Source organism: Anolis carolinensis, chromosome 2 (assembly GCF_035594765.1).
Source record: "Anolis carolinensis isolate JA03-04 chromosome 2, rAnoCar3.1.pri, whole genome shotgun sequence".
Lineage (NCBI taxonomy): Eukaryota > Metazoa > Chordata > Lepidosauria > Squamata > Dactyloidae > Anolis > Anolis carolinensis.
In genome coordinates this window covers 247,568,398-247,583,744 of record NC_085842.1, presented here as the reverse complement: position 1 = coordinate 247,583,744, position 15,347 = coordinate 247,568,398, and the positions used below count along the sequence as shown (strand labels likewise).

At 41.2% G+C, this 15,347-nt stretch overlaps 1 protein-coding gene across 3 annotated transcripts in view; it reads right to left on the bottom strand.

Moving 5' to 3' along the window:
* vps13a (vacuolar protein sorting 13 homolog A) overlaps nt 1-15,347 on the bottom strand; it is a 206,501-nt gene that overhangs the window by 153,561 nt on the left and 37,593 nt on the right. For all 3 annotated transcript variants that reach the window (XR_010003415.1, XM_062972011.1, XM_016991003.2), the window contains exons 11-16: nt 12,756-12,883; nt 8,875-8,981; nt 7,779-7,950; nt 4,447-4,509; nt 3,339-3,468; nt 73-167 (exon numbers count right to left, since the gene is read on the bottom strand). Coding sequence is in view for 2 of the 3 variants with exons in the window: in XM_062972011.1 (XP_062828081.1) it covers nt 73-167; nt 3,339-3,468; nt 4,447-4,509; nt 7,779-7,950; nt 8,875-8,981; nt 12,756-12,883 (695 nt within the window). In the remaining variant the exon portion in view is untranslated. The remainder of the gene's footprint in view (nt 1-72; nt 168-3,338; nt 3,469-4,446; nt 4,510-7,778; nt 7,951-8,874; nt 8,982-12,755; nt 12,884-15,347) is intronic.

Below are 15,347 nucleotides of genomic sequence, written 5' to 3'. Positions count from 1 at the left end.
TTTGAAAGATACCAATTTTTCAGACAGAGTTAAATTCTTGTTGCTTTATACTATCAATTAATTTAAACACACCGTTTTGGGCAATGTTGGGTCAACAGCTGTTTCACTATAACCAATTGCTGCATAGAGCTTATCCTTTTCTTCTGGACTCATCAAATCTTCAAAACCTGTCACATAAAACAATATGAATACATTCAGTTTTTTAAAGTGTATCAAAACACAACAAAGCTTTATAAATCTTAAAACTACTTTGCTAGTCTGTAAAACCAAAATTGATCAGGATCCTAATGGAATGAGTTTTCCCAAAAGAACTGGGAAGGAGGAATCTCTTAGGTTTCCCAACCCCACCCCCTGGCACTCTCAGAATGTGTTCTGTAAAACTGCAAAAGCTTCCAGACCAAATTTTGTAACAATGCAGGAGATCAAAGAAAGGCCTGTTGAAATAACAAAGGTGTGGTTATGGACAACACAGTAAGCCTGAAGGATGTGGCCAAACTGAGCAAAATTATCCCTGAAGTAGTCTAACACAGTTTGGATCCCAGGGTTCTTTCCTGTGAGCTAATGGAGTCGTCTTCAGTTCAAAGCAGAGAACCTTGCAATTCAATATAATTTGTGTACTAAATATATGGACATGTAATTACATTCTTTATAATAGTACTTGATACAATCCATTTTCTCTCTATGTAGAAATACCTATAGATTGGCCAAGAAATGAACTGACAGTGCAAAGTCTTTCCAATACCTTAGGGAAAACCAAATTATAATATGTACATATTTCTAAAATTAACAGGAAAGTACAAAGGGAACTTTCACTAAGTTCAATGCAGCATATTTCTAATTGAATACAAGATTACAATTTCAGTCAGGCAATAGCACATCAGAACCATATAGAACATCCAGGTGGAATGCATGTTCAAAGTTCTGGCATGTTAAGTATATGTTCTGTTATTTAAAATTTAATATCATTTCTCTAGGATTACCTCCTCAAATTATGTAACTTCCAGAGAATTACACAAAAACAGATCAAGAATAGCATTTTAAACAGTAAAGCCAGATATAAAGGTGTCTTGTATTTTACTATTTCTGTCAGTAAAAATCTGATATCTGTAACCTTTTAACAAGATCATGTTTCTCAAGACAGTGTAATTAAAATCCCTATTATGCAGAATAGGAAGAGAAGTGGGATTCAAACAGTACACACTCATTTGGAGATAGTGAAGGTGGGCAGGGAAGTTAACTGACAGCTACATAATTATATGCAATTGCACCTGGATTCACAAGCACTTACCGCAAACACAAAATGGAATTTTAAATCCTAATATCTTCCCTTCCCACAACACAACAGAAGGATAAGGAAATAAAGTAATAGGTGCTAAAGAAAAGATGCTTGGGGTTGGCAGAGAACTATACAGAAGAAATGGGGTAACATATACTGCAATGGTGCTACCAATAGACTGAGGAGAGTCCAAGACATCTCTTCTGTACAAAGGTTAAGAGGAAAAGGGGGAGAGGGAATTTGCAGCAGGAGGGTTTAAAAGTTGTTCTATTGAATAATTTAACTGCTGCAATGGGTAGATATAGCTCCTTTATGTGATCTCAGAATGTACCCCTTTGAAGCACTGTACAGTAAAAATGAGGGAAAGGCAGGGTTGTTGTATGTCTTTCAGGCTGTGGCCATGTTCCAGAAGTATTCTCTCCTGACGTTTCACCCACATCTATGGCAGGCATCCTCAGAGGTTGTGAGGTATGGAGAAACTAAGCAAGGAAGGTTTACATATATCTGTGGAAAGTCCAGGGTGTGGCAAGAGTCCTTTGTCACTGGGAAGCCAGTATTAATGTTTCAGTTAGTCACCCTAATTAGCATTGGAAAGGTTCTGTCTCTTTGCTGGGGGCATCCTTTGTTCAGTCATTAGCTGTCCTCTGCCCTCAGAGTGTTGGTTCCCATCTACTGTTTTGATTTTAGAGTTTTTTAAATACTGGTAGCCAGATTTTGTTCATTTTCATGGTTTCTTCCTTTCTGTTGAAGTTGTCCACATGCTTGTGGATTTCAATGGCTTCTCTGTGTAGTCTGACATGATAGTTGTTGGAGTGGTCCAGCATTTCTGTGTTCTCAAATAATATACTGTGTCTAGGCTGGTTCATCAAGTGCTCTGCTATGCCTGATTTTTCTGGTTGAATTAGTCTGCAGTGCCTTTCATGTTCTTTGACTCTTGTTTGGGCGCTGCGTTTGGTGGTCCAAACTGGGCTCTAAAGGCCAATGGATACTCCACCACAGACATCAGAAGAGCTGCAAGGCCAAGAACAAGCCATGAGAGTCAAGACAAGGATCCACCCAGAGGAAAGGTGTTCTTACCATACATCAAGGGAACCACTGACCGCATAGGCAAACTGATGAAGAAGCACAACCTACAAACTATCTACAGACCCACAAAGAAAATCCAACAAATGCTACGTACGGTCAGCGAAGGACAAGAGGGATCCTCTCTCCTCTGCAGGAGTCTACCGGATACCATGCAGCTGTGGACAAGTATACATAGGGACCACCAAATGCAGCGCCCAAACAAGAGTCAAAGAACATGAAAGGCACTGCAGACTAATTCAACCAGAGAAATTAGCCATAGCAGAGCACTTGATGAACCAGCCTGGACACAGTATATTATTTGAGAGCACAGAAATGCTGGACCACTCCAACAACTATCATGTCAGACTACACAGAGAAGCCACTGAAATCCACAACCATGTGGACAACTTCAACAGAAAGGAAGAAACCATGAAAATGAACAAAATCTGGCTACCAGTATTAAAAAAAACTCTAAAATCAAAACAGTAGATGGGAACCAACACTCTGAGGGCAGAGGGCAGCTAATGACTGAACAAAGGATGCCCCCAGGCAAGAGACAAAACCTTTCCAATGCTAATTAGGGTGATTAACTGAAACATTAATACTGGCTTCCCAGTGACAAAGGACTCTTGCCACACCCTGGACTTTCCACAGATATATATAAACCTTCCTTGCTTAGTTTCTCCATACCTCACAACCTCTGAGGATGCCTGCCATAGATTGTGGGCGAAATGTCAGGAGAGAATACTTCTGGAACATGGCCACACTGCCTGAAAGACATACAACAACCCTGTGATCCCGGCCATGAAAGCCTTCGACAACACATTGAGGGAAAGGCAAACTATAAATATTTTATAAAATAAACAAGGTCATCTTCTCATTAATAATCAGATGACAATACAAATAAATTTAAGAACCATAGGTTTAAAGATTTGTGACAAAAGACTTTCATGCTACTTTTTAAAGTATTCCTAAATCTAAACAATCATAGTTATACCTTTTGGTTCTTGAATACTTTCGGGGATTTTCTTTCCAACCCAGTCCCACATCCAACCAAACCAGCCTTTAGACTCTTCGTTGTCTTGCTTAGCCCCTAGTCTGTAAATCTTTAATCCAGCCTTAGTTGCCTATTAAGCAAAACAGCATTAGTACTTAAACAAATTAGCAAGCATGTCAATATCAAGCAAGATGTACAGAGAACTGCAGCAGAAGTTGCAAGCTCTAAATGCACAATATCCTTAAAATGCAGTTTTACCTCCTATCTATTTTTGGACTGCTACATTGGCAACACATACTTTAAAAAACAGAATGAAATATTTAAATATAATACTAATAATGCAGTTGTAATAGTAAGCCTTTAAACAAATCCAAAAGGAGGTGCCAGGATTAAAGAAATATGGGCATTAATATCTGAAGAGCACAACTTCACCACACCTTCAAAAAAACTTAACAACATTAAGGTCTGAATTAAAGTTCATTGTTGTAAAGAATTTTCTGTTTGGTTGTTTTAATTGGTCAGGGTATACACTCTGTGCACTCATGTTTTACTGGTTTAACTGTTATTTTTCAAATTTATTTTTATAATTTTAATCCAAAATTTTGTATTGTAATAAGTCTGTTTAATATCATTTCTCATTTTTGATATTGTGTGATGTAATTATGGCATTGCATGTTTGCCATTTTATACATATGTAAACCACGCTGAGTCCCTCTGGGGAGAGAGGGTGGTCTAAAAATAAAGATTATTATTATTATTATTATTATTATTATTATTATTATTATTATTATTATGTATTTCCTTATGCAAACTAGGATAGAACAGAAAATTTTGTTGTTAATATGATGGTGATGATGATAAAAATAATATTGGTAATAATCAATTATTTATAACATCATCATTGTACATCATGCTTTACAAGTAAAACAACAACAAAGAAAAGAAAATGGTAGGGTGTGTCACGATTAAGTTCAGCAGATACTGCTCCTTCTTTTCTCCCTCCAAGGCCAGTTGCTCAAGTTCAAAGCAACCCGTTATTGAACTACAATAACTCAATAATTTCTCAAAGAACAAATCTGTTACAACAGAGTTTACTATCAATAAATACCTCAAATTCTGCCTGTTGTCTTGCCAGAGTAATGCTGAATATATCCAATGTCTTCTCTAGGTCCTATAAAAAAGAAGATAAAATTTTCACAGCAACTGCTTACAAGTGATGACCCACAAGAAACTATAACTTGTCACAAAAATGCTAGCATTCAGGGCTTAGCCAGTCTGTGTCATACAATCTGCCTTCTTGCTTTGAGAATGGGAAATAGTGTTACGAGGGTTATCCAGAAAGTTCATTACGTTTTGGAATTAAAAATAAACAAAGTATAGGAGAAAACATTTACCATATTCAGTTGAAAGCCAGACCCAAATACTAGTTCTCACCATAGTCCCCACTGAAATCTAGGTAGTTATCATAGCGATAAGAGTGTTTGAAAAGCCCTCTCCCCCCCCCCCCCCAAGATTCCTGCCTGGCTTGCGTCCTGAACCAGGCTGGCTTCCCTTCCCTCAGCTGTCAAGTGGTGTGCTCAGCTTTCTGCAGGATCTTCCTCGATCGCTCTTTTGTTTTGCAGTTGCTTGCAAGGAAGGTTTTTTGGGACAGGAAAGGTGTGCTTCTTGCAAAACCTTAGAAGAGCACCTTCCTTGCAAGCATCTGCAAAACAAAAGAGTGATCGAGGAAGATTGTGCGGAAAGCTGAGCGCACCACTTGACAGCTGAGGGAAGGGAAGCCAGCCTGGTTCAGGACGCAAGCCAGGCGGGAATCTTGAGGGGGGGGGGGCTTTTCAAACACTTTTATCGCTATGATAACTACCTAGATTTAAGTGGGGACTATGGTGAGAACTAGTATTTGGGTCTGGCTTTCAACTGAATATGGTAAATGTTTTCTCCTATACTTTGTTTATTTTTAATTCCAAAACGTAATGAACTTTCTGGATAACCCTCGTATAAAGGGCTCACATCTGTAATGCTGTCAGATTCAAACCTGAATACTTTATCAATCTATCCCCTCCTTGCAGGTCATGAGGGTCCCCGTTATGACATCAGATATGTGACACCTGATGAGCCAGGAGCTCACATGGAATTATGTGGCTGGCAAGGAGGGGAGGCACAAAGGATGATGTGATGGTTCAGCAGGGATTCAAAGGTGCTCTGTACAAATTGCCAGAGCAGGAGAAACATGAAAAGATGGAAGAGAGTAGTAAGACCAGGGATGTGGGGAAGGAAGGACTGAAGAGCCATGAGGGAGGCAGCAGAGGTGAAACAAACACAGGAGACTTAAAAGTGGATGAGAAAAGGAGCTCCCAACACTGCAGGCTGGTAAGTCTATCTGTTGTTCCCTTTCCTTAGACCCCCATCTATACATGCTGTAAAATCCATAATTATGTGGATTATAAGAGAGGGGGGAAACTAGAAGATCTAAGATGTGCTGCAATGCATTTCTACATGGAAAATATGTGTTTAAAAAAAGTTAGAAGAAAATCTAATCTACTCCATCTGATTAGTATATGGATGCTGTAGCACCACCTCTGGAAAATTCAGGTACAGGAACCAGACATGATGATCTCAGGAAGGTAAACAAACACGTTCTTTCTCCCACCCTGGACAGTCCACAGATATATAAACCCCACTTGCCTAGTTTCTAACAGACCTCACAACTTCTGAGGATGCCTGCCATAGATGTGGGTGAAATGTCAGGAGAGAATGCTTCTGGAACATGGCCATACAGCCCAGAAAACTCACAGCAACCCAAAAACGTTTTCCCTCCCTCCCCGAGAAGAAATTGTTTTTCCCTTTTTATTTTTGAGCTGAAAGATGAGCTCAATTGTTGATTTGCATCAGGTGGGTTGCTGCAGTTCAGCGCATTTCTATAAACTCATAAGGAAAAAAATATGTTGTTCTGTTGGGTTGGTGAGGAAAGGAGCTTTGTGAGTGTTGCGCGAGCTTTTTCATGGTTCCTGGAGACTCCCCAGAGTGGAACTGGATTTCTTTAATCCACATTCTGATCCGGATTATGTGGCTGTGTAGAAGCAGCTTCCCTTACTCACAATGTCTCCCTCTTTCTAGTCAGCCAGCCAGCCAGGTGGCTCCATGCAGTAAGCAACAATATCGCCCTCTGCCTGAATTGGGAACTAACTTTCCCAACTCTGAGTAGCCTCAAAGGGAAGGTGAGACAGGGATTGTGGCACAGGAGGCGATCCATGGGATATACCCTGTTTCCCCGGAAATAAGACATCCCCTGAAAATAAGACCTAGTTGATGTTTTGCTGAATTGCTAAATATAAGGCCTCCCCCGAAAGTAAGACCTAGCAAACATTTTGTTTGGAAGCATGCCTGCCAAACAAAATACCAGAGCATGCAGGATCGGTAAATGTATGTACCATAGATTAATGTACATGGAAATAATGGTAGGAACAAGAAATTCTTGATAGGATTTCACATTTTGTCTGGTTATGCTGGTTTGTGATGACAACTACTGCACAGTATATAATGAATATTCTTTTTTTTTTTTTGTTCAACAATAAATGTGAATTCTTCTTCATGGAAAAATAAGGCATCCCCTGAAAATAAGACCTAGTACATTTTTGGGAGCAAAAATTAATATAAAACATTATCTTATTTGGGAAAACATGGTATGTTCCATGCAGGCTGGGTAATTCTGGAATATACAGAAGTGGCCATCATTTTGATTTTGTCCCCTCTGCACACACACACTGCATGCTACTACTGACACTCATTGGGCTAAGGCATTAAAAAAGGAGAGAAGTGGTGCTAAAAGGCCAGAAGTGATACTGCTAAAAAGATAGTACTTGCACTGACCCACATGTGTTGGCCTAGGGTTTAAATTAAATATAAATATATATATATTTTCATCACAAAGCACTCTTATCCTAATAGAGTACGAAAAGCAGTTTAGAAGAATGTGAGCAGGAAAACATTTTCTCCAGTTCTAAATAAAGCAAGCAATTTAAAGCCTGGCCTAGACCTAACACTCAATGGCATGACTACAAATCCATGGTTTCATTCATCCACATCTGACAAAATCCTTCAGCATGCGACTATGGGGGTTTGCAAGTCCATGAAAAATCTGGGAACATATAGTTTTGGGGGGTGGTCATACCATAATAGTGATGATGATGATGATGATGATTATGATGATAATTATTTAACTGGAGAACCTACCATATTATTGATCCAGCCTTTGTGTACAGTCACTAATTTTCCAATTTCAGATAGTGAATACTCTTACTATTGAATTTAAAAGCAGTATCAATTAAAATGTGAGTGCAACATACCAAATACACATGCAGCAGTATATTAAAATAGTACCTGAGAAAATATAGTTACTTCTGATAAATGTTAACATAGACACAGTAATTTGAAACCACAAACCTCTAGCATAATCAAAGTGATTTCAAGAGGCTTCTTTGATGTTATTTTTGTTTTATATAGGTCCTTATAGCTCCTCACTTGATTCCTGTGGTAACGAATATGTTCCCAAGACCACATCTGTAGTTTGGGTTGGACATTGACTTCAATAAGGCCATTTACAATATAGAACCACCTAGTAGGGGAGAAATTAAAAATTGAATAAGTACTTGAAAAGTATTCAGGAGTTTCCCCTTAAAATACTTATTAGACAATTTACCTTAGGTAAAATATCAAGTTCTGAACTTTCCTCCAAAGCATTAAAAGTTTAATATTTTATAATAAAGATGATTACAGATTTTTCCCCAACACACATGTAACACTGATTCTCTTCCTATATTTTAGAGTTACAGATTATTAGGTTTTCATCAGAGGATTTCCATCTTAATATTCAGTTCTCCTCAGTCATTTTGATGTCACACAGATTTTGTAACCAAATCATGTGTCATGTTACAAGGACAAACTTTTGACTGAAAAAAAATCTACAACGTTTCTTTTACTCCAATACTTATTGTTGGCCGCAACAAAGAAGCACTCAATGTGAATATCAAGACAATGACCCAAGCACTCTTCAATGCTACAGTAAATAATACAGTCACTTGCACAGAAATGTCTTAAGAGGCAGTATCCAACTGTCAAGTATTTGCCCACAACTGCCATAATTTCTGTTCATTTTCATTTTTTTTAACTATAAAAAGGCCGCTAACATTCTCTCCAAATTTTGGGAAATACCTGTCCATCTGGGGGCCATTTCACAAACCTTTAGAGTAAGCCTTATGTACAAATAGTTGGTCTTGAGAGGACCTGAAAATGACCAGGATGAGCACATTTTCCTCACCCATATTTTAGAAGGCTATAGGTATATATCTATACAAACAATGCAATGAACACTTCAACAGGTTCAAATTGTTGCTGCATATGAGGCTAATAAGCAAAACAGATGCTAGAAGACGGTTGGCAATATACAGTGCTTCTGAAGGAAACCATGTCAATGCTTCCTCAAAATTTTTTATAGAGATTCTACCAGAAATATGTCTTCAAAAATAATGAGGTGGGTTACCATTCCATGGCATGACCGTGAACAGGAACATCTGGTCTAAACTTCCTGTATGGTAGATTCCGGGTCATCATATCAATGGACTCAAGGAGCTCCATTATACTAAAATACTGCAATTGAAAAAATTGCTTATAATTAATACAAGGTAACTCATACAACAACAAAAATGAGATGCATACTTAGACAGAAATAAAAATTATGCCAAAAGGACCAAACAAATTAAAATAAACTTTTAATTTATGCATATGTGACAAGAAAGAGAGAGAAATGTGAACCAAGACCTTCCCGCCACCCTCACTAATGCTTTCCAATGAAGAAAAAGCAAGTGAGGAAAGAAACAGCTTCCTCCTTTCTGTTTAGCATTCCCCTCCAACACACCCCTGTGTCTTATTCTGCTGAACAGTACAGTAGAGTCTCACTTATCCAAGCTAAACGGGCCGGCAGAAGCTTGGATAAGCGAATAACTTGGATAATAAGGAGTAAAGAAAAGCCTATTAAACATCAAATTAGGTTATGATTTTACAAATTAAGCACCAAAACTTCATGTTATACAACAAATTTGACAGAAAAAGTAGTTCAATAAGCAGTAATGTTATGTTGTAATGACTGTATTTACGAATTTAGCACCAAAATATCACGATATATTGAAAACATTGACTACAAAAATGGCTTGGATTATCCAGAGGCTTGGATAAGCGAGGCTTGGATTAGTGAGACTCTACTGTACTTACATTGTATCTTTTTCATTACTATTCAACTATATTTTTGGTAATCAGGTGATGCCTAAAGGATGTGGACAGGATGGATTTTTAAGGAAAGTTAATAATCATTATGTCCTCCTTGAATGGATGTGAGAACACCTTTACTAATTGGAGCTTGGGTAGCAGGCAAGCAATTGTTGTTGTTGTTGTTGTACCCCACTACCATCTCCCCGAAGGGACTCAGGGAGGCTTACACGTGGACAGAAAGTCCAACAGACATAAAAGCAAACAGCAAACAATCTGTTAAAACAAACCATCACTAAAATAAAATAAGCATCTCCTATGAACCTGTTCGGGCTTTAAGATCAGCTGGGGAGGCCTCTCCTCTTAATTATGCCCCCATCACAAATGAGGCTGGTGGGGATGAGGCAGAGGGCTTTTTCAATAGTGGCCCCCCAACTCTGGGATGCCCTCCCCAGGGATATTAGATGAGCAATCACCCTCATGACCTTTAAGGATTTGAAGACCTGGCTGTTCAAACAGGCCTTTGGCAATTATTAGTTAACACCCCCTTAATGTGGATTGCATAATTTTCAGCTGCCCAGTATTCTGGCAACAGAGAAAAGATGTTTGAATATTTATTTATTTATTTACACCATTTATATCCCACCCTTCTCACCCGAGGGGACTCAGGGCAGCGTACACAATTAGCAACAATTCGATGTCTACACACATTTAAAATAAAGCAATAAATAAAATCCAATTACAACACTTAACAATATAAAAATATAAAACATATAGTTAAAGTCCATTCATCCAATATCCTCGTACTGTGGCCGTAAGTCAGTCCGGGTCGTCTTTATCATTTAATCATCGAAAGCCTGGGCACATAGAAGTGTTTTCAGGGATTTTCTAAAACTCAGAAGGGTTGGGGCTTGCCATATATCTCTGGGGAGTGTGTTCCACAGCCAAGGGGCCACGACCAAAAGGGGTCCCTCGTTCCCACCAGCCGTGCTTGAGAGGCAGGTGGGACCGAGAGCAGGGCCTCACCAGATGACCTTAGGGATCTTCCTGGCTCATAGGAGGAGATATGTTCAGACAAGTAAATTGGGCCAGAACCATTTAGGGCTTTATAGGTCAAAACCAGCACTTTGAATTGGGCTCGGTAGCATATCGGCAGCCAGTGGAGCTGGCTTAGTAGGGGGGGGGGTGGTACGCTCCTTATAAGCTGCCCCAGTTATTAATCTAGCTGCTGCTCATTGTACTAGTTGAAGCTTCCGGGCCGTCTTCAAAGGCAGCTCCACGTAGAGAGCGCTGCAGTAGTCCAAACAGGATGTAACCATGGACCACCATGGCCAAGGCAGACTTCCCAAGGAACGGGCGCAGCTGGCGCACAAGTCTGAGTTGTGCGAAGGCTCCCCTGGCCACCGCCGAAACCTGGGGTTCTAGACTCAGCGATGACCTGTGTCTTCAGGGGGAGCACGACCCCATCCAATACAGGCTGTAACCCTATTCAACCCTACGACTGACCAGGAGGACCTCCGTCTTGTCTGGATTCAGTTTCAATTTGTTCATCCTCATCCAGTCCGACACAGCGGCCAGACACCGGTTCAGGACCTGAATAGCCTCCTTAGTGACAGGTGGAAAGGAGTGACAGAGCTGGACATCATCTGCATACAGATGACACCGCACCCCGAAACTCTGGATGATCTCTCCCAGCAGCTTCATGTATATGTTGAACAACATGGGGGACAGTACTGAACCCTGCGGGACCCCACAAGTCAATGGTTGTGGGGCCGAGCAGGTGTCCTCCAGTGACACCATCTGGGAACGATCCTCCAGAAAGGACAAGAGCCACTGCAAACCAGTACCCCGAGTCCCATTCTGGCAAGGCGCCCCAGAAGGATACTGTGATCGACAGTATCGAAGGCCACTGAGAGGTCCAGCAGAACCAGCAGGGACACACTCCCCCTTGTCCAGTTCCCGGCATAGATCATTGACTCTCGGTACCATGCCCCGGCCTGAAGCCAGACTGTGCCGGAGCCAGAAAATCAGTATCTACCAAGAATGCCTGGAGTTGTGTGGCCACCACACGTTCCATGACCTTGCCCAAAAAAGGGGAGATTGGAAATAGGCAGATAGTTATCCAATTGAGTGGGGTCCAGTGATGGCTTTTTCAACAGCGGTTTGATTACAGCCAATTTGAGGCTCGCTGGAAATATGCCTTCCCAAAGGGAGGCATTCACCACCACCTTCACCCACTCGGCCAATCCCCCTCTGGCTTCCTCACCAGCCAGGATGGGCAGGGTCTAGGATGCATGTGGTAGCCCTCACCTCTCCAAGCACCTTGTCCACATCCTCAGGCTGAACCAATTGAAACAAATCCATCAAAATAGGACAAGCGGGTGCTCGTGCTACATCCTCGGAAGACTGCCGTTAATATGGTGTCAAAGTCAGAATGGATCAAAGTGACTTTGTCCACAAAGAACTGAGCAAATGCTTCACAGCAGGCTACCGAGTTGTCAGGGATCCCGTCTTGAGGGATGGGATATAACAAACCTCTGACAACTCGAAACAGCTCTGCCGGACGGTTCTTTGTGGACACAATATTAGCTGCAAAGAAAACGTTCTTTGCAGCATCTATTGCCGCGGCATATACCCTAAGGTAGGAACATAGCCGTGTTCGGTTTGGCTCACTCGGCTTCGAACGCCACACGCCCTCTACTCCCCTCTTCTTTTGCTTCATCACTGCCAGTTCCTCGTTGAACCAAGGAGATGGTTTAGCTTGGGTACTTGAGAGGGGATATTTCTGAGCAATCGTGTCTATTGCCCTAGCCGCCTCGTTCCAGAGGGCGACCAGAGCATCGACAGGGTCACCAGCCGAGGTGGCGGGAAGCTCCCCAAGAGCCATCAGGAATCCCTCCGGATCCATAAGCCTCCTGGGGTGGACCATCTTAATCGGTCCTCCACCCCTGCAGAGGTTAGGGGGCGCAGTAAGTCTAAACCTGATCAGGTAATGGTCGGTCCATGGCAATGGAGCAATGGTAAGCTCCTCCACACCACCACCTTCCTCCCATCCCTGGCAGAAAACCAAGTCAAGTGTGTGCCCCCTCTGTGGGCAGGGCCCGATACTAATACTAATATTAGTTGTTCTATACATTTAAAATGTTTACAGAAAGTTACCTGTGATTTGTCAAGTTCCATGGCTATATCCTGAAGATTTACATCTAGATCTAGCTTTGGTGCAGAAAAGTCAACATCAGATCGAGGATTCATACGGAGCTTTGCTTTAGCTGAAATTGGCCGGCAAACTAAAAACAAGATTTTAGAACAAAGTAGAGCAGAGAAAAATTAATCTATATCTATCTATATTTATCTATATAATAAAAGTCAGTGTTTGTTTGTATGTATGTATTTTCCAAGACGGCCCAAACATTCAGAGAGTACTGTAGCTCCTGCCAACAACAGATCTGGACCAAACCTAGCCCACAGTTATAGTTCACCAACTTCCAGTGACCACTCGACAGCTAACAATTAGGTATGTGCGATCCAGGAAAAAAAATGGTTCTAAACTCTGTTTGAAAGTAGGGGGAACTGGCGCTTCGTTTCTAAAATTATTTCTGAATTTGGAAGGCAAAAAGTTCAAACCTTTCCAGAACTTCCAAATCTTCGTACGTACCTAGTTAATGGCAGACGTGTATGCGCATGAAGGAAAACCTTACTGTCAATGTCAACTTGAGGGGCTTCTCTCTCCCTCATTTTTTGAGCTATCCCGATGAAACTTGCTACAGTGGTAAGAACACATTTACCACTGTTAGCTCACCAAATTTCAGAACATATGACTTATCCTCAGATATCTGGCGAATTTTCAAAGTTTTTATAAAAAAATTTTTTTAATGATAACAAAAATCTGTTCCTGGTTTGAAAGTGTTATTTCCTGTTTTATTGGGTTGTCTTTACTTCAAAAGTCACTGTTCTACTTCAGAAGCTTTGTTTTTGTGGCTGAAACTTTGTTAAATTTGTGGTAAGAGACTCAACAAACCATAATGTGCTATTTATAGGACGATGTCCCTTGCTTGCGCAAAGAAAATGTTTTGGCAGTGTAATAAAGTTTTGCCATGTTTTTATGACAGAACCAATTAGGAAATGACATTTATCAACCAAGAATAGAAATCATAGCACACCATCAAACCATTCCTGACAGATGGCCATCAGCCTCTGAATAAAGAAATCTGTTCCTGGTTATTTCCTGTTTCATTGGGTTTTCTGGGGCTGAGAGTGTGTGACTTGCCCAAGATCACCCAGTGGGTTTCCATGGTTGAGTGGGGAAACAATTTTATTAATAAGGAAAGAGTGAGGACAAAAGGGGGTGGGGAATGTTAAGAGGAGAGAGGAACTGGGATATCTGGGAAATGTAGTTTTAAAGCAGGCATATGGCTCCTCCGTTATTTTTCCAATAATTAGTGTTATATATTATCAAACCCAGGCATCGCCAGATACGTAAGCTAGTCTGTCTATATCTATATCTGTATCTATATCTATCTATCTATATAATAAAACTCAGTGTTTGTATGTGCCAGCGTTTTGATTGGCCGGGCAGAATATGTGCCAGCGTTTTGATTGGCCAGCCGGAATATGTGCCAGCTTTCTGATTGGCCGCCACTTTCACAGGCCACTGGGACCGCTGAGGCAAAAACTACCACAAACAGGCTTCAGCCTACTCCCTCTCCTCAGAACGATGCTAGCTTTGGGACACTTAACAGCCTTCGGCCTACACTTTTGTAATCAAAAATACCACTGGGACCACCAGGAAGGCCGGACCTGGACCAAAATAGACACACATAACCCTAGGACCCATAAACCCACTGACATCGGATCTGGACCAAATACACCCAACATGGCCAACTGTGCATACTGGTAATAAAAAACTTTACATTTACATTACTATATCTACTTTCCGCAACAGACTGAAGAGAAAAAAAATGACTTTTTAATCTTTCCTTTTAAGGATGGTTTTGGCTGTCTTTATGAAAACTTTTATCCCACCCACCCACCTTTCAATTCTCCCAATCATATTTATGACTGGATGGTCATCTGTCAGGAGGGCTTGGATGGTGTCTTCCTTTGTGGCAGAAGGGGATGGACTGGATGACCTTCAGAGACCCCTTTCAAATCTAGGACTCTATCTATCTCCCAATCGTATTTATGACTGGATGGCCATCTGTTGGGAGGGCTTGGATGGTGTCTTCTTTTACAGCAGAAGGGGCTGGACTGGATGACCTTCAGAGACCCCTTTCAAATCTAGGACTCTATCTCCCAATCGTATTTATGACTGGATGGCCATCTGTTGGGAGGGCTTGGATGGTGTCTTCTTTTACAGCAGAAGGGGCTGGACTGGATGATCTTCAGAGACCCCTTTCAAATCTAGGACTCTATCTTCCAATTGTATTTATGACTGGATGGCCATCTGTCGGGAGGGCTTGGATGGCGTCTTCCTCTATGGCAGAAGGGGGTTTGACTAGATGGCCTTTTGGCACCCCTTCTAACTCTAGGATTGTATGGAAGCCTTTAAACCAGGCACGGGCCAACTTGGGCCCTCCAGGTGTTTTGCACTCCAACTTCCACAATTCCAGACAGCCTACCCCATGATGCGCTTTATGTCCTGGTGCTGTTTGCAGGATGATGGACCATGGGTGATGGGATATGTAGTACTTTCAATCACTACGATTCCCACAGGCCACTGCGATGCCCCCCAGTGATGGAACTGGACCAAAC